Below are 22280 nucleotides of genomic sequence, written 5' to 3'. Positions count from 1 at the left end.
ATGGAAATGTCTCTGAAATGAGATGGGGAGTCCGGCAAGACACTGCTTTTACATATGGAGTCCCAGAGGTTGGACACCACTTGTTTAATCTTTTAACAACATGTTGTTTTATCAGCTGTTATGTTTCTTTCTAACCATCTGTCAGATAAACGTAGTGAGGTAAAAACAACAATATTTCCACTGAATTGTAGTGGAGTAGAAGTATTAAGTAGTAGAAAATGGAAATACTCAAGAAAAGTACAGATAGCACAAAACTGTACTTCAGGGGAGGTGCACACATCTAATATGCTGCACCAAAGTATCTGTGAAGTTGCTGCAGACGAGCCTGAATAGGATAATGTGTGTGTGTGTGTGTGTGTGTGATTGTAGTTGCTGTGTACCTGGTGTGATTTTCCCAGGTGAGTGGGGTCACATCCAGGTCAAGTCTTTGCTCAGGGAGCCAGTTGAAGCTCAGCTCATGTACCGTTGCTGCAGGGCAGGGGTCAACCGGAGGTCACTGGGTTTTCATGAGGCATCATGCAATGAGAGTCAGAAACAGAAATAGAAAGGCTTATTATAACTTTAGTCTCATCACTCATGTCTTAATTATCTGTCATCAGTGTTGGCCTTACAGTACACTTTTAATGAGATTCAGACTGGAAAAGGTTTTAACACCTGTATTCTTCCAGCTCGGTCCTTGTACCAATTCTGTAAGAGGCCTGTTCAGTTGCTTTTAGAAGGGCCAGATTTTAAAAAGTTAAGTGCCATCAGGCCAAATGTTTACATGTCTGGTCTCACCTGTAAGTGTCTGTCTGTCTGTCCATCTGTCCAAAGTGGGGCGTGGTAATGGGAGAGACCAGTAGCAAACTTCCAGATGGATTCGCAGACTCGTACAACATTTAGTGGAAAGGTTGGTCATCAGCCAAAGGACCGCTGATTAATTGTTCGTGTCAACTGAAAAAGGATGCGTGGCAGTGGGAGTGGCCTGTAACAAAAAGGTGCGTAACTTTTAAATGGTTTCACATAATTTGACCAAACCAATGACCCCTTAGCTGCAAACTTGTGTGGGAGGGATCATTGCACTCAGCAGTGTTGTGTGTTTTTCATTAGCGACCTATACCCTGCCTGCTATACTGTAGTCACACCTCGTTTCATCACTTGTATAGCCATTTGTCAGAGATATTTGTGGGAGGTATCACTGGTACTCTTTTACACAGCCTACACTTTAGTCATGACCCCTGTTATAACTCATGAATAGTTTGTCGTAGAGCCTTGAGACAGGTGTCATTGGACTTGGCAGAGAGTTCCTTTTTCCACTGATGTGACTTTATCCCACTCCTGGTGCTTAAACCATGGAAGTCGAGAGGTTGTGTGCTTGTGTATTAGATATACATGCATTGCAATAGTTGGTCACAGCTTTTGCAAATCTCCACTTCACTGGTTTTCAAAGTTGGAAAAGAAGCATTACGCACAAACGTACATGAAAAACAAAGCACCTTTGTCACTTTTGACTCTTAAATTCCTTCTGCATAAACAGTCTGAGTTAAAATAAAAGTATTTGTGCTTAACAAACAATGAATGAGCTAATTAGTCTATTAATAATAAGACAATATTCTAATAAACAATGTTAACACTCATAAACTTGGAATATGAGCAGGTTATTTAAATAAAATCACAATGATGTACAGTTTCAGCCCACGGGTCATAGATTGAATAGGCCTGCTATAGGAGTTCATTACAACAAACTCCCTTTTTTTAAAAAACCTTCCAGATGCTACAAAAACACTGGAGGGTGCAGAGAGAGGTTGTAGATTTAGGTGTTTTTGAAGTACTTCAAAGGAGTGACATGTCAGAGGTATGCGTGAGCTGCCGACTACGTGATGCTTTTTGTAAACTGAGTGACCTGCTTGTGAACTCGCACAAGTACCACTTTGATTGTAACTGAGTTACACTTTGGATGTTTTGTAGATCTTTTTTATCTGAAGCAGGCTGTTTATCCGCTCGTTGTGCGTCCACACAAACTAAAATAACTCAATCGGTTAAAGCAGCTGTGGGTTTTAGGTTGGTAACAGATCATCCTGTCATTGAATGGTCACAGGTTTGATCCTCGTAGCAGCAGCTGCAGGCGCCACAGCTGGCAGGGTTCATACATGCTGGTGATCAGTTTTAATGAAGTGTTTTCAGGGTTTGAAATATGCTTGGATTTTGTATCAAGTGTGTGAAATTGAAGTTGCATTACTTTCATATTCTCTGAATGAATAGTTCACTTTTTAGATAATGAAATAAGATAAGAGGGATATCATCTCATTCAAATTACATAGGATGCCAAGTCCACTAAGAGATGGGCGCAGGGGTGGATTTAGTCATTTTGTGGCCTAAGACAAAAACAGCGATGGGGCCTGCCTCATCCGTTGTTCTTCCCCCTTTTTAATCCTTCAATAATCAAGAGATACAAAAAAATAAGCATTAATCTATGGTGGAGTGCTGATGATGAATTGAGGAATCTCACAGAAGCCTCAAGAGGAAGCTGCTCTGTAGTCTGGTGGAAAGGCAGTGGATACTTCTGTATGTCTTGCCAAATGACAGCAGGGTGAACAGACTGTGACTGGAGTGGGTATTTACTTTTACTATCCTCCTGTTTCCTCTTTTTTTTCAGCACCGCTGGGGTAGCAAAGCTTCATTTTTCAACAGTCTACACCTCACCAACCATAAATTCTTCAGGCAATTTACGGGGCCCTTAGTACCTTGGAGCCTGAGGCAACTGGCAACCTTTGCCTAATAGTAAGCACCCCCCCCCCCCCCCCCTTGGACAGGTGACACGTTTTGAAGCATTTGTCACCCCTCTGTAGAATGATATCACAAAACGAATTTAGTTGTTTATAGAATAATAACATCTGATTTAATGTGATGAAGTGAAATATTAACTTTGAGTATGTGAAAACATGTAATCTTGTAATTTACTAGAGATGTTCCGATACCATTTTTCCTTCCTGATACCAATTCAAATCAAGGCAAACATATTTAAAACCAAAAAAAAAAAAAGGAGAAAGGCGTATGGGTTGCTGCAGTTTCAGTGTTAATTAATTATGTGGTAGTGATTGGAGCACAGATGCACGTACTCACTGATTCCAGTGAATATCGGAGACCGACACTGTTATCAGTAATAAAACAACCCTATAATTTACCCCAGCTGTAAGTTGCTGGAAATGCTTGAAAATGCACCTTGAAAATTCTTGAAAAATGCTTTTATTTGTGATCAGTAATGGTTCCCAAAGGCAGCACAGATACTCCACCATCACTTCTGTCACAACACAGCTGAGAGATTACCCAGTAATAAGGGGGCGGGAGGAGTTATACAAAATGTGTGTGTGTGTGTGTGTGTGTGTGTGTGTGTGTGTTGAGGTCAAAGTGTACCATCTTCTACTGGGTTCCATCTGATTGAATCACACAAATACCCGAGCATCAGAGGGGAATTTAAGACAGTTTTAATCACTTTATTGTCAAGTGTTATGCAGGCAAAGCATCTTTTCTGCTTGAAGTTTTTTTCCTTTTTTTTTTTTTATTGACATAACACGTTTGTACAAACCAGTTTTAAAAATATCAATAAACTGGAGCCTTTGAGGCTAACCTGGCAAAAAACCCATTATCAAATGTCATGGAGACGAACAAACATCTTTAGAAAAAGATTTACAAATGAGATGTCACTACAAAATATCAAAGAAAGAAAAGTTGGTTGTCACACAAAATATTACCAAAAACATCTAAATTTGTTTGGTATCAACCTTTTCAACTTTTAAACAAATAGTAACTTTTTTGCTCTCTTCTTCTTTTGTTATTTATTTTTCTCCAAAAACACGTTATGGCGCAAAGAGAAGAAGAAATGAACAGCAATGGTCAGACGTAGAAAAAGAAAAACCGAAGCACAAAGAGTAAAGAAGAGAGAAGCAGCACTACGGCAAAAACTGAAACATGCTGTACACAACCTCAGAATCAACGCACACAAATACAAGTCCAGCAAAAGGCAAATAGTACAAATCAAGGATAAATAATAAATTAGCCGTACACACTGGGGGTCCTGTGTGTTAACATACTGGGAGGGGACTTTTTTTAAAACAACTGATAAATTCTATAAAATAAAAGCATCTTTAATTTAAAAAGAATGTACGCACTGAACTAACACAGAGCAACACCACCAGAAAACATCTCATAATATCCACACAGTTAAATAGCCCGACCCACCCCCACCCACGGCTCTGATCACTCTGCCCCTTCGCCTCCCTGCGCTCTGGTCTGCCCTCCACGTATCCATCCGCCTAACTCTGTAGTTCCCGCCGTACAACAGCTTGTGTTAAGGCAATTGCGGTACATCGGTCATGTAACAGAGTTGGAGGTGGAGAGGGGACGTCACCAGAGCACAGGAGGCAAAAAGCAACTTGAGTGACGGTGCCGCCGTCTGACGAATCTACCAGGTACCATCTGATGGTAAATGACAGGGTGACCAGGTGTCTCACCTTAGATTAGAGCTACAACTAACAATTACTTTCGCTATCTGTTCATCTCTTGATCATTTTTTCAGTTAATCAATTAGTTGTTTGGTCCATAAAATGTCTAGAATTGAAAAAAAAAAAAAAAATGTTGATCAGTGTTTTCAAAAGCCCAAGATGATGATCTCAAAAGTCTACAACCTAAAGATATTCAGTTTACTGTCAAAAAGGAACAAAGAACACAGAAAATATTCACAGTTAAATCAGATAATTTGGGATTTTCTTTCACAAAAAAGACTGCAACAATTAATTAATTATTAATCGTTTACTATTTTGATAACTGATTAATCCAGGGGTTCCAATTTTCCGGCCCCCCAACCTCCAGTTATTATAAATAAACAACAGTTGGGGAAACAACTGATAAAAAGGATTCAAGTTGAATTTACGTGAAATAAAGATGAGCGTCATAGCATCAGCCAATTTTGTTTATTTCCCCTAAATGAATCAAATTAATTCAACTTTGTTTCACACCTGCAGTGGCTCTAACCACTGGATTTATCAGTTCAACTTCTTGAATGTAATTTTTTTTTCTTGCTTCTTTGCTTTACTTTAATTAAATATATCTTATTGGATTGTGGGCAAAACAGAAAGGCAAACACTGACATTTTTCACCATTTTAAAGCCCAAACAACTAATTCATTAAATGAGAAAACAGATTAATCAACAATCAAAATAACTGTTAGTTGCAACCTTCATTGAGACCATGTCCCACATTTTGATTGGCGCTAATTTTCAAAAGTCAAACTGCTGCAGGACACTTTTCTAAAACCTGGCTTTTATCCAGTGGCTGTGAAGACAGCAGGAAAGGCTGCTATCACATGGGTGTGTCTGATGTCAATCACACTGCACGCATGCGGCTCAAGTGCAGGTTAACCTGTCACCATCTTTGCTGCCCTGTGCCCGACAAGGACGATTACTAGTCACCATAAAGTCACGAGCTCTGCATATTAAGGCGGAATATGGATGGGAACGACTACAAAGAAAATGAAATGCAGCTGCAACAAAGACTGGAAAACCACATATTTATTGTTTTAAAGGAGCAATATGTAACACTTGCGCATCCAAAATGAGAACTACAGTCCAAACAGCGAGTTGGAACCATAGATCGTATATTAAATAGGTTGAAATCCTACTTAGTTGAAGCAAGTATCCAGCCGCCCCACAAGGCAGGCTGCAGGAACACTGCAGGAGCGCAAGATGAGCACATGTGTAAGCTGACCAGCGGTTTATATCTGTCGAATGGTCTGTCAATGTAAAGCTAAGCCCGGTGTCTTGAAATCAAAAGCCCTATGCTCTGAAAATACACACTCTGGAGTTGAGTTTAGTAACTGCCTGTCTCATTTCCTGCCAGACTCCATTAACATATTGCTCAATTTAACCATTACAAACATCTGCTCCTTCTGAAAAATGATTTCTTACGACTCATAAACAGACATAAACTTATAATTCAGCATAAATATGAACTCTAATTGGCATGAAACCGGCAAACAAAATTAGTTATTCTGGACCGGAGTAGAAATTTCAAAGGGCATCGCAACTATAGTATTGTTATCAGAGTAGCGAATATTTCAACTGAGCATGTTTCCTTAAACTCTGATAATATATCATGATCATTTTATGATTTATTACAGTAAATATAACACAGATATCTCCTTTAATGTGTCATAATGAGCTACTGATTCAACCAGAGGGCAAAGCATAGAGACGTTATGAGTTACGGGGCAAAATAGATTTTTTTTTTCTTTGTTTGTTTTTTTTAGATAAATATTTTAGACTACCTGTGTCACACACAAACAAAATATTTGTCCCACATCTGGTTTATTGGGATCTGGTCACCCTTGCAATCAATCATATAAAAATTTCACTCTGATCAGACGACGGCACTGCTTTCAGGCATTTTTCCCCTAATCTTGGAGCGAACTGGCTTGTTTTATTAACAGAGAAAACTTCCCCTGACAATGTAAACATGGTTTCACTAGGATTGTCATTATAGTATTGCTTTCACTACACAAACAAAGTTGTAGAAAGCTAGATTGTTTTTCTCTATAGAAACCTTTTTTTCTAATGGCCACTGCGCCTCAATAGGAATGCATTATTTATAAATCTTTTTATATGTGCTTTTTTCTAGTCTTTTTTTTTCTTTTTTTTAAGTCATCCCCTCTCTTCTTCAATAACAGTTTATCCGTTGACTGGTCTCGAAGGAAGCAACACCTGAATCTGATGTGAGGACTCAACCTGAACCATGAATAAAACTCAAATTAGGTAGATCCTCTCCATGACAGCATGGGAATACAAACACACGCTCATTCATACGGGTCACATGTACACACACACACCATCCCAAGACTGCCCCCTGCCCTATCGCTGCTCTGCAACAGTCCTGTACCATGATTGACCCTCAGCACTGTCTGACAGGTATGAAACAGGAACACATCTTTGTGCATAGAGTTAGATTCTGTTGCGATTAGGAAAATGTCTCGGATGGTTTTAGATTCAGCAGGTCCCCCTGTCTTGTGCTAATCTAGACACTACTTACATTCCTCTCCCCACCAGGCATGGAATTATTATAGATTCATTTATAAATGCCAAACTAATCTTTCATATGTTTAGACAAAATTCTTGTTATTACATCTGTTAGTTTTTTTTAGATTGCGGTGTTTATATTTTTCGGTTTCTGTTCATTGCATGATCCCCGTCTCTTTTGAGTCCCTTTTCATGAGAGAACAACATTTTTAAAACGATGTAAAATTAAAAGTTAAAAAAAACAGAAAAGGAAAAGTAGCCACCCTTACAGTCTCTGCAAAGACTCCCAAAAAAACAGGAAGTCAGCCTTCCGCAAAGAGACAGGAGTCAGTTGCCTATTCGAACTCCTCCTCTTCCTCCTCCTCTTCCTCCAGGTGATTGGAGGTGGTGGGCGTAGCGGGGTCAGAGTCACGCGTGAGTGTCGCCACAGCGACAATCTGGGGGGAGGCACCCAGGCCTTCAGGGGCGTCTTCCTCCATGTCATCAGTGGTGATGATTGCCACCGCAGCGCCGCCCTTCTTGTTCTGGTGGGTCTTGATGTGCTTGGAGAGGTGGTCGCTACGCATGAAGCGCTTAGAGCATTCAGGACACTCGAAACGTTTTTCTCCTAGAGGGGAGAAGACAAGAATTAGAGAAAAATAAATCAAGAATGGACCCCTGGGTTTCTACAGATATTTCTCAGCTGTGGGCATACTTTGAACTTAGAGAACAGCCTCGGTAATTATTGTTAGCTGTCAGCTGTTGGGCAAGAAATGAAATTATCTGAATGAAGTAGCAATGGTGCGCAAGTTATCAAAATTCAAACGTGAATAGATGATAATAAGGGATTTGAAAAGAGTTTTGATTTGAGCTGAAATAATTAATCCCTGCTGCTCCTTTGTGTCGAAAGCAGCCAGCCTCCTAGATGCCTCCCTTTGGAGGTTTTCCAGGCATGTCCCAGACAGTGTTGCTGGGAAGTGGGATGTCTGGAATACCCTGCTTAGCCTGCTGCCACCTCAGCCGCAGAAGAAAATGGATGGATGGACAAATATACCATGGAGTGAAAAATAATCATCAACTATTTTTAGCATTTTTCTGGAAGAAAAATTGAAAAAAATAGAGCTAGACAGATCCATCTCTATCTCTATTTGTGTTTTTGACAGAATATAATGCAGATTGATTTTATTTGTTTGTTTTATAGGCAGCAATTAAAATATATTTGATCCATATTCTTAAACATGCAATGTGTAAGTTCTGCCACTAGGGATCTCTCTCTCTCTCTCACATTAATTCTATATAATTTTAGGCTAGCGTGGGATCATGGGTGTTGTTATCACTTTTAAACAATCATAGCTGATGGGAATCTGACATTAGTCAGCCAGAACACATACACAGTTCACAGACAAGTTTACTTATTAGTTTTATTTACAGCATGTTTAGTCACATTCACTGACTTCCTTCCTCATTCTCTGGTATATCAGACATTTCCCTGGGAATTAAAACAAATAGCTAGCAACGGCTAGTAGGAAACGCACCATTAGCTTGAATATAATATGGATTTCTCTGCAACTGAAGATTGATGGAACCATTTGGGAAAATGTAAGTACACAACCAAACAAAATATATAGCATGTCTGGCATTTTTAGACATTTTAATATGTGAATGTTACATGGTATAGCTTTAATTCAAGTTCAATTATATATGTATAAGGGATAATACCTCCCCTGTATGTCAGATGGTTATGGTGTCCACGTCGTCTACTGGAAAGTATTGTGATTACTAATTGTAAGATAACTCGGCACTGACGTGTGCTAGTGACTTGCTTAAAAGATCCCAGAAGCTCTCCATTGCGCCATTTCAATGAGGGGTCTGGGTCAATTGTATCCCTTTACGAAGCTTTGTAATCCAGCCTCAAACTTCACTGTCTTTCTGAGTCTTTGTACAATAAATCCGTAATGATACTCAACATCTTTTGTGATTATTTATCAGTTTTTCTGTGCTGAAAACAGTCCTTGTTGTCCTTAGCTTTCCTATTAGTTCTGTCCTATCTAACCCATGATGCTTTGCAATGAGTCTATCAGCAATCAGAGTGGCTATATCAGGCTGTGTATGTGTGTCACATGCAGCTTTAGATCTCCAAACGCTGTGTGCAATGGAGTAACATCAAGCTCACCCTACCATCGCATCTACAGATCTGTACGACTGAACACTACACTACTGAAGCACCCAACACAGGAATACATCTCATCTTTTCACACATTGTATTTGCCCTCATGGACTGGAAGTGATGTCACACAAAAAGTTATCTGTGGTCAGATTTAGAGCATCACTTTGCCCAGACAGGAACTGCTTTGAGACACTGCACTCATAGCTTAGTTTATTAGTTTATTTGCACATTGAGTATATATAGCCAAGACTTGGCAGAATAATTTTCAAATGCTAAAAAAAGTCTATGAGATTCAATTTCTGCCTTTTATTGTCTTTATGGTCATACAACTATTTATACATTTATGAGGCATCACTGCAGCATACATATTCTGATAGCCCAGGTTGTCCTGAAAAAACAAACTATAACCTGATTGTGTATTACCAGGTTGAGGTTTTAAAACCATTTTTACACAAGCAGGGCAGGCGAACCAAAAATCAGAAAAAATGGCTTGGACACCAGTTAATTCCTGATAATGGACACATCAAAGGACATTACCCCGCTTATACCACGTTCAGTGGCCACAGAATTTTTTTTTTTTTTTACTACTGTTTTATATTTCCATGCCTTTTGCAATCAAAATGTTAAGTTTTTCACAAGTCTTATATACAGTTATAGCTATTTCTAAGTATTAAAAAATGTACAATGTGAATGTTTACTATTTCAGTGGCCTGATATCATTTTGGACAATAAAGTTTATTATTAATCTGTAAAATAATCCTCCTCTATAACATTTCTGGTCTAAGATTAATACACTACATTAATTCATGATGAAAATAACAGTTCTTTAAAGCACTTGTTTGAATTCAGTACCATACCATACCAATGTGACAGGAGTGACCCACATCTCCAGTCTACACCCCTGTTTGTGTTTCCTACCTGTGTGTGTTCTCCGGTGTCTCTGCAGCTCGTCGCTCCTGGTGAACCTCTTCCCACAGAAGATCCAGTTACAGACGAACGGCCTCTCGCCGGTGTGCCAGCGCAGGTGGGCTCTCAGATGGGACGTCTTGCCGTACACCTTCCCACAGCCCTCCATATGGCAGATGTGCTGTTTCTTCTTTGTGGGGTCCCCGCTGTTCCTGCAACACAAAAATTAACTCACTGATTATTCTAGCAAAGCTGAGTCCATTTGACTGTTCTCTGAATATTCTCAGTGGATGTTTGGGTGCCAGATCCTCATTACAATGTGAAGTTCTGGGCGGTGAGAGGTCGGATCTCTCACTTTAGGACACAAGCTGCACTGTGTTCTGACCATCTGTCAAACCAGTTGTCCCAACATGACACAACGGTCATCAATCATTTTGGAATAATCATAAACACATAACTGTAGATTCCTGACAGACAAACAATCAAATGTAAGAATATTTGTATTTTTGCATGAGATTTGGTGCTTAGTGCCACTTTTGTGAAAAATGTATTGTGTGTAAGATCTGACAAATAACTTGAAATAATTTACATTTAAAGAAAATAGCTGGTTTGATCACCCTATAAACACCACTTTAAAAAGGGAGACAAATGTAGTAATTCTCCACATGACTACAGGTTAAAAGGGATAATTCAGATCATTTTAAGTGGGGTTGTATGAGGCACTTACCCATAGTCAGTGAATTACCAACAGTAGATGTTGGTCAGCGCACTCCTAGCTATGAGAAGCAGAGGGGAGCAACAGCATGGAAGCTAAGCAATGAACTGCTGTGGACAGGATCAGCAGCAAAAAGTATTTCAGCCACTTAAGCTATATTTAGAATACTTTCACCGCTGCACTTTGCCATCAGATAGTCTTTTCTGACGGAAAACCACCATTATATAAGCCAAATATTGCTCTCTCCAAACCACCCCACTGGCGAAATCAGTGATTTTATCTCACAGAACACGAGTTGCTGGTCTATCACAACCTTCATCTGAACTATCCGTTTAAAACACTGAAGTCACAGAAAAATACAAACAAACAAACCGCTCGAGGCAGTGGTATATCAGCAACTTCAGCCAATTAAAATTACTGACTTCACCTATGGATTTTGTTTGTTGTGGAGAGAGTTGGATTATGTATCAGTAGATTCCTGACAGAAAAAGCTGTCTGATGACAAAGTAAAGCAGTGAAAACATTCTAAATCTGGTGTACACTTAAACCAACTGTTTTAGGACCTCTTTTGAATGGTTAAAATATCTTTTGATGCTGACCCTGTTGACAGCAGTTCATTGCTTAGCATCTGCACTGGTGCTCTTCTCTGCTTCACCAAACTTGGGGTGTGGCGACCAATATCTATTGTACTTAAATACACTGACTATTGATAAGTATCTCATACAACCCCACTTTAAATAATCCAAACTATCGCTTTAATGCATCATGCTCTGACTTTCTAATGTATTCATACCTTCCCTCTCCATCCCTGCAGTTTGGACAAGAGCAGGCGACCCGACGAAGCCTCTTGCTGGGTGGTCCCTCCTGGTCAGAAGAACTCTGTACAGAGCCCAGCTGGTCTGGACTCATTGATGAACCGGATGCCACGTTGCCAACAGTGACTGTTACAGGAGACGATTGAACTTTGACCCCATCCTGACCCTGTGGTTGACCTGAAATGTGATTGAGAATGGCAAAATGTGTAAACTCATTTATTAAAAACAAGCACTGCATTGTCTTTCAGGTAGTCAACAGTTATTATAGTTTTGTATTTTTCATTAGTATTTAATATTTTGTTTTTATTTTAGTTAAGTTTCAGTTAGTTTCCAGAGTTGGCTATGTTTCAGTATTAGTCTTAGTTATGTCTATTATTATACTATGGGTGCAAGAGTTAGGAAGTTCAGAATAGGTGTTACAATACAAACACAACATTTTATGAAGGCAGTTGACTCACAGTCATGAAGACATCCCAGTCCCTATTAATATATGTACCAAAGTCTCCTCATGCTTAAAAACCGAACATTTTTAAACAATAAAAACTGAACTGAAATGAGCAAACCCACTCTGGAAACTAACTGAAACTAAACAAAAATAAAAAATGTCATAAAAATAGTAACTAATGAAAAATACAGAACTACAATAACTCTGGTCACTGCACAGTTACCCACAGTGCCCCCTTACCCTGTAGACCAGTGATGGTGAGGGGGACTCCCTGCACCTGAACCCCAGCAGTGCCCAGCCCTGCGATGCTGACTGTCTGTACCCCAGACCCCGGGTTAATCTGGGCTGCGCTCAGTGTCAGGGGAGCTCCACTCAGGGACACCAGCCCTCCACTCCCCACTGTGGTCCCACCAGCCACCGGGGCCAATGTTAGCTGCTGTGGCACTGCTGCCCCAAGGCCGCCCTGCAGGGAGACTCCGCCAGGCAGCTGCAGTGTTTGCCAGGTGATCTGCCCGGACGGGGACAGGGTCGGGGTACGGATAAGGACCTGGGCTGGGTTCTGGAAGGCCTGGATGGGCTGCAGGGTTTGTCCCGGAGCCAGCTGGAGGGTCTGAATGTGCTGAGGTTGCTGCTGGCCCTGGGCCTGACCCTGACTCTGAGCCTGGGGCTGCAGCTGGATCTGCTGCACCAACTGGTGCCCCACCTGGCCCACGATCACCTGCTGGATGGTTCCTCCTGTATCTGTCTGGTTCTGCAGCCCGTTGGCCTGGTTCTGGCTCTGAGAGTCCGCCTCGCTGCTCTGCACTTGGGTGTCAGCTGGTACAGCCTCTGATGCAACAGGAACCATTTGTGTCCCATCAGACACACTGTCACCTTCGGCAACTGTTGTCGAGCCAGTTGATGCTGTAGCAGGAGTTGCCCCAGACACTGCTGTTGTCACCAGCTGGTTGCCATTAGCAACAGAGAATGTGCCATCTGCTGATTGGATAAGCTGCACAGCCCCACCCCCTCCAACATTATTTATCACAGGCAAAGCCAGGGTCATGCCACCCAGGTTTATGGGTACAGTGGTCATAACAGGAGTCTGGGAGCCCTGCAGAGTCTGCAGCTGCAGTGGGAAAGACTGCGCAGGGCGGATCTGCAGCGGGACTGTCTGATTGGCTGTACTCGTCAAGATGGCCTGCTGGTTGGCTGGCTGGAGTATAGTCTGGGTCTGGCTCGGGCTCTGTGTTTGGATGAGCTGGACCTGCTCTGGTAGAGCCCCGATGGAGGCTGGCTGAGCCGGGCTGATATGGATCTGCTGTCCATCTGCAGTCTGCAAGTGAGGGATGACCTGATACTGGACCCCACCCCCGGCGTTGGGCAGGTTTTGAACCTGGATGATCTGGAACTGCTGCTGTTGCTGATTGGCTGCAACACTATTAGTTCCACCTACTGGCTTCACCTGCCCAAAAGAAAATGAGCTGTTAAGCTACAGTTAAGAGCACAAATATTGATAGACTAAACACAAAAAACAATCAATCAAACTAGGGCTACAACTAAAAGCTCACTTATGCTCTACGTTAGAAACACATATGGATATGAATAGATCCTTCTGTCCATACTCTGCGTTCATTTTGTCCATACTTATGCACGTTTTCTGAAAGTTCATATATATGGACAAAACAGAGCAGCAACTTTGGTAGTCATAGGGGCAGTGCAGCAGTGTCGCCAACAGCTCAAATTAAACATGACCACAGGACACAACAGAGAAGTGTAAAAAAAAATATTACAGTACATTAGTATTACAGTTAGTGAAAAAATGAAAAGAATCATCCATTCACATGTCATGATATACTGAATGGCCGCATAGGCAATGCCACCTACAACGCTACCTTCACAGTCGTCTCTTTCTCAGGAGTTACACTACAACCTCCTCCAATGAAGTCATATAGCTGAAAAGTCCCAATAGTGAAGTTCTCATATTGTTGATCACTGATATAGAAAAAAGTATTGTCCAGGAAGCAGTATGAAAGCCAAGGTATTGGTACCAATACAGGTACCAAGAATTTTTGAACACCCAGCCAGACACATATCACTTCATCGCCCAGGTCTTGATCATCAAAATAGTTGGCAATTAAGTTTTCTTCCAACTATCTAATCAATTATGGGTGTCAAAATTTCAGAATTAAAGAGAAAATCAAAATGAGTTTTCAATTTCAATAATTTTACCAAAAGGCAGAGTCAGAAATTCTCCCAGTATTTTTGCTCTCCACCCTCACCTACTCATGTCACACTTAATAACATATAAACTATGTTTTGAAAGAAGAATTTGAAAATGTAAATGACAGTTGTAAGGGCACAAAACCAATGATCTGTTGATCTTTACAAATCAAGATTTGATATTCTACAGCAGTCAGTCCCCACAAATACATGTTTAAATTGAAAATCGAACTGAATTGTGACTTGAAAAAAGTCAAATCAAATGGTGGATTTGAAAAATCATGACACCCTTATGATCAATTAATTAACTAAATGTTGAAGCTCTAGCTCTAGCCACTGTGTGTCCACCTCCTTTACCTTGCGTCCTCCAGGTGAGCTGTCATTAGCCAAAGTGGTGGCCACCGTCACAGCGACAGGCTGGTTGCTGTTCTCCTTGGCCATGGTCGGCGCTGTTGTAATGATCTGCCAGCCGTTCCCCGTGAATTGAGCTGGGACCAGTTCCAGCTGCTGGGGTACAAGTGCCTGACCTCCAGCTGTGTCCACTACTATCTGACCCTGGAGCTGACCTGCCTGCAGCTGGATCTGACCAGTCTGGACCTGGATCTGCTGCTGGGCCCCTGCTTGGGCCTGGGCCCCCTCGGTTCCCCCCTGCCCTCCGATCTTACTGCAGGTGGCCGCTAGCAGAGCCAACGGAGAGGGCTGAGAGGAATCCTGGAGGAGAGAGGACGGGGGAGGGATGGAAGGGAGGGGCAGGGAGGGAAACGGTTAAACAGGAGTGACGAGGGAGGGTGGAGAAGACAGTCAACAGACACAGAGAGAGCTCATATACATACACAAACAAGAAAGTACAACATGTAAGAAAGAAGAGATGCCGGAAGGAATGGGCAGGTATCTTTCTGCACACTCACACAACGAACAATTTGAAGGAATGAAGAGAAAGAGTAAAAGAGCGAGAGGTTGTACAGAAAAAAGAAACACAAAAAGCTCAGAGAGAGAGACAGAGAGAGAGAGCTGTCAGTGGAAGTGGGCGGTATTACAGGAAGCGAGTGGGTGGGCGTGTGAGAACCACATTTCTCTTTTCTCAGAACACTGGAAGAAAATGCCGCCTTCTCTCTCTCCCTCCTCCCTTTGAAAGGAACTAGGTCGCAGGCAAATTTTTAATGCTATACACCTCTCAACAGTGCATGGAAAACAGCCTAGATTGTGCAACAAATACAATAGCAAGGAGTAGCGTAGAGACGATGCTTGCCATACAACAAAATATGCACTTAAGGATAGTTGCCTGGCTAGCATTAATGTCCAAGATATATACAACCTCTAAAAAAGCAGCTAAAAATAGAAGTCACATACCAATGCTGCAGATCTTCAAAATAAATCCATATGCAGAATTAAATCATTTTGAGCCTAATTCAAACAGACAATTCAAAAGTGCACTGGTTGAAATGTGACAGCCATATAAGCCTATTCAAGAAGCTCTGGGCTGGCTCTCAGCAGGGCTGCACAGAAGCAGGAAGTGGAATTCACCAGAGAAACGCCCCCAGAGGTGTCTGGCTGGGCTGGGAGGGAGGGAAGGGGGAGGGAGGGGAGTACATTTTTGGCCTACAGGCAAAGCAAAAAGTAATGAACTATAATAAACTCATTTCTTTTCTGTTTCTTTTTACCTGCGATCCAGAACTTTTCCCCTTTTTAGATGCTTTCCCTCCTTCAGTTCCAGATGATTCCTTCTTCGAGTCTGTGAAGAGAGAGGGGAAAATGTGAGAATATTTCCTGTTATAATATCATCACATGAGTATTTATGAGTGGCACTAAGTCCCAGCTGAAGGCACAGTCAATATTTATCAGTATGCAGATATAGCACAACAAAGGTGATCAATGAAGGTAGAGGAGAAACCAGTAACCTCATCATCAATATCAAAGGGGCTTCCTATCTGTCAGACAGAGAGAGAGGGGTGGAGACGGAGAGGGGGGAGGGTACCTACCACTCATAACGCATTAATATACCGAGAGGGAGAGGGTGTAGTTCACGGTAGAAGGCCGGCCGGGTACAGAGGCGGAGGACGGCCTATATGTTCGGCTCTGGCTGGGCCGTGGCGGATCTGCCCGTTTGACGAAACCACCCACCGGCCAGGAAGGGCGGTGCCAAGCGCAGGCACAATCAAGCAGCCCCGAATAACGGAGATAACGCACGACACGGTGACCGTCCCCGGCCCGTCGGCCCCCTCGCAGCCCCGTCGTGCGCCTCTTTTACCGGGTAGCCAGTCCATAAACGAGTAAAAGAGCGCTTGTCAGAGTGATATCCACAGAGAAGTTGGCAGTGTGTGACCGTAGAGGCCCACCCACTTCCATTTAAGCATCAGGACAACACCCTCTCCGCTGCTCCAACCTTTCTCTCGCCGCACGACGCGGGGACGCCTCGTCGCCGTCCGTCGTGCACCGCCAACGAACCGTCACCAGTGTTTGTATTTTACGCCTATTCCCTTTTTTTCCTGCACAATTGGTTTTATTTTAAGGGGGAGATACGGGGAGATAGCTGTGGCTTTTGTGGGCGGACGCGCTCCTCCCACATATTCAGATTGGACGACGGGGCTCGGCGTGCGAGGGTCGAGATGGGAGTTGTATTTTGGTGAGGCCTCGCCTTCTCGAACTGGATTGGGCGGCGGGGACTACAGCTCCCATGATGCTTCGGGCGCGGTGTTGGAGCGGCGGTGATGGTAGTCATGTTGGTGTGAGAGCGAGAGGGAAGGGCGGTGACTTCTGTGTTGTGGGGGGTTGGGCGAACGGGAAAGGGAGGCGTGTGTGTGTGTGTGTGTGTGTTTGTTTCCACTTTCTGTGCACTGTGGTGTCACAGGGTGACAGTCCTGATGGAAAAAAACATAAGATGAAGCAGTGAAACTGAAATTTCATTTTGTTTTAATTACCATGGAACACAGTTTTAATGTGTCCCAGTTTTGCCTCTATGCTCAAATAGATTTAGATTTAATATATTTTCTACATCCATCCACGTTCCACCTGTTCTCATAAGCATAATACACTTACAAAGACTAATTAAATTAGGCATAAACAAATATTTGTCATCTCTGAAGACAAGAAGCTGCAGGGTCTTTCTGATAATTTCACACAGGTGCTCTTTGGGTACTTCAGGTGTAGGGGAGACTGGGGGTAGTTGTAACAATTTTTTACATTTTCTTTATAAATCACAGACTGCTTGAAATACACTAGTTACCTTTTGATATAGGAAACATATATGTGTGCATTGTAATAATATAGTTGATATGTTTTTACCAATAAGGACAAAACTGTCATATTAAATTTGTTGCAAAAAAGTAAAACAATGTCATGTTGTCACACTGTATCTCAAATATAAGCACACCTCACAGTAATCACAATATTGCAGTATATGCCAAGAAGGTCACCAGTTCCAGCTTCTCAGTGTGAACATGTGCTGTTTTTTTTATTTTCTATGATATTACACTGAATGAAGCCTGACTGATATATTGGTCAACTGATATTATCTGCCTAATATTACAGCTATATCAGTCTGGTTTGGTATTGGCATGTATGTTGTTGGATCTGCGCCTCTATGAAAACTTTTTTAACAGAACATAATGCAAAATGTTTTTATTTGTAAGCCTATAGGCAGCATTTTATGTATATTTGGTCCTTTTTCTAAATTCAGGTGTAATACATACATACATTTTGCTCTATTTGTTTTTTGTTTTGATATGATTTTGGACAATAAAGTTTATTGTTAAACTTTAAAATATCCTGCCTCCATTACATATCTTTGTTATACGTGTTGACCACTTTTGACAGATAACTGCAAGAAAAGTGTACTTAGGTATATATTCTATATATGTTCTATATTTTGTATATATATCAGCCAATATATAGATATCATAATATTGGCATTGTCCCCAAAAGTGTCAGTGTTGGTTGGTAAAACTAAATATCTTTGCAGTTTTGGTCTTTAGTTTTTTTGTCTAAATGATTAATTGATTAAGAGAACAAATCAACATTTTGATCAAAGGTGAAAAAAAGACTTATTGGCAGTCCTTCACTTGTCCTTGGCAAATCCACCTGTTGTATTCTTCACAGGTGACTATGATTCTACTTAGACTCGTATTGTACAAGTAATCCAGTCTTTTTATGTAAAATTCAGATGTAGTCAATGTGTAGGGAATATAAAAAGTAGCCTTAGTAGTATTTGGCTATAAAAATTACTTCTACTACTGTTTAATAGGTGTTTTCGGAGGGGATTCAGGCCAACTGTTGAATCATGGGTATTTAGCAGGAGAGGAGCAGAACATAACTGAGAAAAGTCGTTTGTTGAGGAAGCAGCAATCACACAGAGAAGTTTCTTGTTTCTGTACCAGTCTGGAACAGAAGTCATCGCTCCCACCCACGCACTAAAACCTCTTTCAATCTCCCGGAGGGAAATTACGTGTTAAATTCAATGCTGACAAACAGAGCTACATGTTGACGTAGATTGCAGGCCTCTATACTCCCAGGCAGGGGTTTACTTACTCTTGCCCGGTTTGTCCTCTCCTTCAGAGGAACCCTCCCTGAGCGAGGAGTGACTTTAGCCAAGTGGAGTCACAGCCCTGGTTCACCGAGCAGAAAACATCATTAGCGGGCAGCCAACTGAGGATATGCCCCTGGCACACGAGGGAAATGTTTAGGCTTATAGGCTGTCAGCCAAAGCAATACTCTGTCTTACTAAGATGCACCCGGTCACCTTAACACAGAGTCCGGAGGAGATGGTTCGGTACGGATTTCAGGAATTTATTATCATGCTGAAACACTCCTTATCAAGGCTTCTCGAGTTTAAAATCCAACTTGAGGCCTACAGAAAAATAAGTACTCAACATGGTCATCATCACTTTATTTTACAGTACACAAATACGACATAGCAAGCAATATTTTGTTTCAAATTAGACAAAAACTATAGACAAGCTCTTTATTAGACAGTATTAGGCCTTTATAAGACCTGCATTAAACTTTATTAGAGGGTAATCAGTGACACATTACAACAGAATTGTACTGTAAACTAAAGTGCATTATTTCCCACTGTTAGACCCTTATTAGACTTTATTACATTCTAATTAGGGGCACGGTTCAACAGAACTGTACTGTAACTACAGTGTATTATTCCCCCTGTTAGACCTTTATTAAAGGGTAATTAGGGGCACATTACAACATAACTATAAAGTGGCATCACATATCAAGGGCAAAGGGTCTAATACTGTCTAATAAAGGACATACTATCCCTAGTTTTTCCTCTGATTTGATACAAAGTACATCTTGTCTCATCAGTGTACTGTAAACATGTACAACATGTCTACTCCTGTGGTTTCTATGTTTCTCTGAGCATGTTTCCACAGCAATACTACACACAGAAATACACACCTGGGGTGGCCCAGAAACGTACATTCATATAGGCCTACACACACGCGCGCGCACACACACACACACACGCACACACACACATACTGTAATTACTGCGGAAGCCAAGGCCTTGTTCCCGCCCCCTGGGCCACTCGGCAGGGCGTTGCTAGGCAACGGGGTCTGGTCTGAAGAAGGGTTGTTGTCTGTGTGTGAGTGTGAGCATGTATGGTGGTGGTGGGGGTGGTGGGGGTGATGGAAGGGGGTGTGGTAGACAGGATGCTATCGTCTGTTATAGATAACTGAGAGAGCCCATTTATTCAATGTTAAAATAATGTTTGCAGGGAGGAATTTATTCACAACTGCATTGATATCTTCACATATTACATTTAACCTTTAGTGACCAAACTGGTAATAAAAGTCCTGAAGGGGCTCTATAAATTTAAGATCAATTTAGGATCATTTAAACTCAATTATGAATGGCCAGTAAATAAATAACCCTGCAATGTGAGGAAAGTGAAAGTGGTTATCGTGTAGTTTTCCAGCTGCTGCCACTAGATGGCGCCATATACCAGATGGGGGCTTCACAGACTGTCTGTACACATACCTGCACCTTTCTCAGTGGTTTAAAAAGTATTAGGATCTGCAATGATGTAAAGGTAGAGCTACCACAAATTAAAAATACTCTAGAGTAGAAGTTCTGTGATGCAATTAGGAGCAACAAATGCACTTCAAATTTTAAAGTAAAACTCTTGCAGAATGGCTCTTTTATTAGGTGTTTTATATTATTATAAGTAATATATTAATACGTAAGCAGCATATTAGAGGTGTCATGATAAACCAGTATTGATGATAACTGTGATGTTTACAAAATGACATACTCATATCATCTTAATAATAATGTCATATAATGTAAATAATCCAACCCCCTCTTAAACATATTATATGCCATTGAATGATTTCCATTTCTTTCTGTTCTCACTTTGTCTCCCTCACCCAATTTACAGCAATGTATCATATTTGATAAGATCATCATATGTTTGCAGTATTTAAAAACTTACAGTGTATTATTCCAGAGAAATTGTGTATATCAAGATATATATTGCATATGACGGCATAACATAAAAAAACATCATCATATTATAGATAAGGCATATTGCCCAGCCCTAGGTCTTACTTCTTTCATTCAGTCATACTGTCTTTTATGGTACATGTGGTTTTTAATTAACCTAACACTGAATGACAGACATGCTCATAGCGCCTTCATGTTAATAGAAGCAGCATACATACTGTGTGCATAACTTTTGACAACACAAAACAACAACAACTTCGCGTTTAAACAAATCTGAAGACCAAACTCTGGGAATATACAAGAATAGACGAGCAGAGGAAAAAATGAAGCCAGAATTTGTACATTTTAGAGAGAGTGAAAACTTAAGTGACTAGACTTTAGCAGGCAGTAGGTTTTACTTGCTATCTTTAAAAGGCTGTGCTCTCAGCTTTGGCAGTTTGTATCTCTTACATGTGAACTCCAGCTGAGATCAGAGCAAACTTACTTGGATTTGACTGAAAGTTATGAGTCACTCTGATATATTAAGTGTACAAATTCAGCTGAAATGTAGTAAACTTTCAAACTGAACATCTAAATGAGCTAATCTGTGTTTTTGTGCTCGACATGAAGTTTAACCAATGCTGGACAGTTATTTTCATCATCAATTAATTTGCCAGTTATTTTCCTGATTAATTTATAAAATGTCAAAAATTGTGAAAAACACTGACAGTTTCCTAGAGCCCAATGTGACATCGTCAAATTCCTTATTTTGCCAAACCAACAAGCTCTACATTTACTATCATAAATTATCCCCAAAAAAGCAGCTAATAAACTTAACTGAAAAAGTGTTTATTGTCAGACTTACTGGCAGTAGTTATCCACTATATCAAAAAGATGTCTGCTAACATTAATGTTATGTTAATGTTGTCCAAATATGACCTCAAATGTCCATTCAATAACTAAACGTTAAGTTAACTTTGACCCTCGGCCTATATAGTCAGTTTAAGTGAATATACTATTCAATGTTATAAAATCAAATGTATAAAGCAACTATTTTGGTTTGTTTTTGGTTTATTAAATCAGATTCTAACTTTCTGACAAGCTAATAAGACAGCTATGTTAAGCTAACATCAGCTAGGTAATATTAGCTGTGACTTATTTATTTTAACATTACAGGACAAAGCCCAAAAATAATCTTAAAAAAATAAGTAACTAAATGTAAATAAATAAATAATGTACTCCCCACTGTGAATTTGCCTGTGAAAGGTAAACACAGGCTTGTTTTATCTAATCTCAAGGAGAATTTGACCAGGTGACAGACATTAGGATTATATTTAAAAAAAGCCAATCTTCATGGGATGGTTTTGTTTGCTTTTGTAGCCGAGGTCATGTAGAGGCATCAGTTTCATAACAAGTTAAAAAACTTCTAGCTTTACGATTCACCACTCACCAAATATTAATGATGATTATATTAATGAACAGAATAGACGATCTTCTCAACCTCTTTGAGTCTGAAGTGAACATTTCTTTGATATTAAAACTCACAATAAAGGAAAACATATCTCTCAAATC

The 22280-nt window shown here is 40.8% G+C and overlaps 1 protein-coding gene across 1 annotated transcript; it reads right to left on the bottom strand.

Moving 5' to 3' along the window:
* Positions 1 to 5925: 5925 nt before the first annotated feature.
* On the bottom strand, positions 5926 to 17208 carry sp4 (sp4 transcription factor). The gene is made up of 7 exons (XM_084739031.1): positions 16255 to 17208; positions 15937 to 16007; positions 14633 to 14986; positions 12314 to 13517; positions 11607 to 11805; positions 10111 to 10310; positions 5926 to 7653 (listed from the first exon to the last, which is right to left on the bottom strand). Exons 1-7 carry the CDS (start codon positions 16259 to 16261, stop codon positions 7382 to 7384), a joined length of 2307 nt encoding a protein of 768 aa, XP_084595157.1. The 5' UTR covers positions 16262 to 17208; the 3' UTR covers positions 5926 to 7381.
* Positions 17209 to 22280: the final 5072 nt, after the last annotated feature.

Source organism: Lutjanus erythropterus, chromosome 16, assembly GCF_056507025.1.
Source record: "Lutjanus erythropterus isolate fLutEry1 chromosome 16, fLutEry1.hap2, whole genome shotgun sequence".
Lineage (NCBI taxonomy): Eukaryota > Metazoa > Chordata > Actinopteri > Lutjaniformes > Lutjanidae > Lutjanus > Lutjanus erythropterus.
Note: the sequence above shows the minus strand (reverse complement) of the source record. Positions and strands in the feature narration are given on the sequence as shown.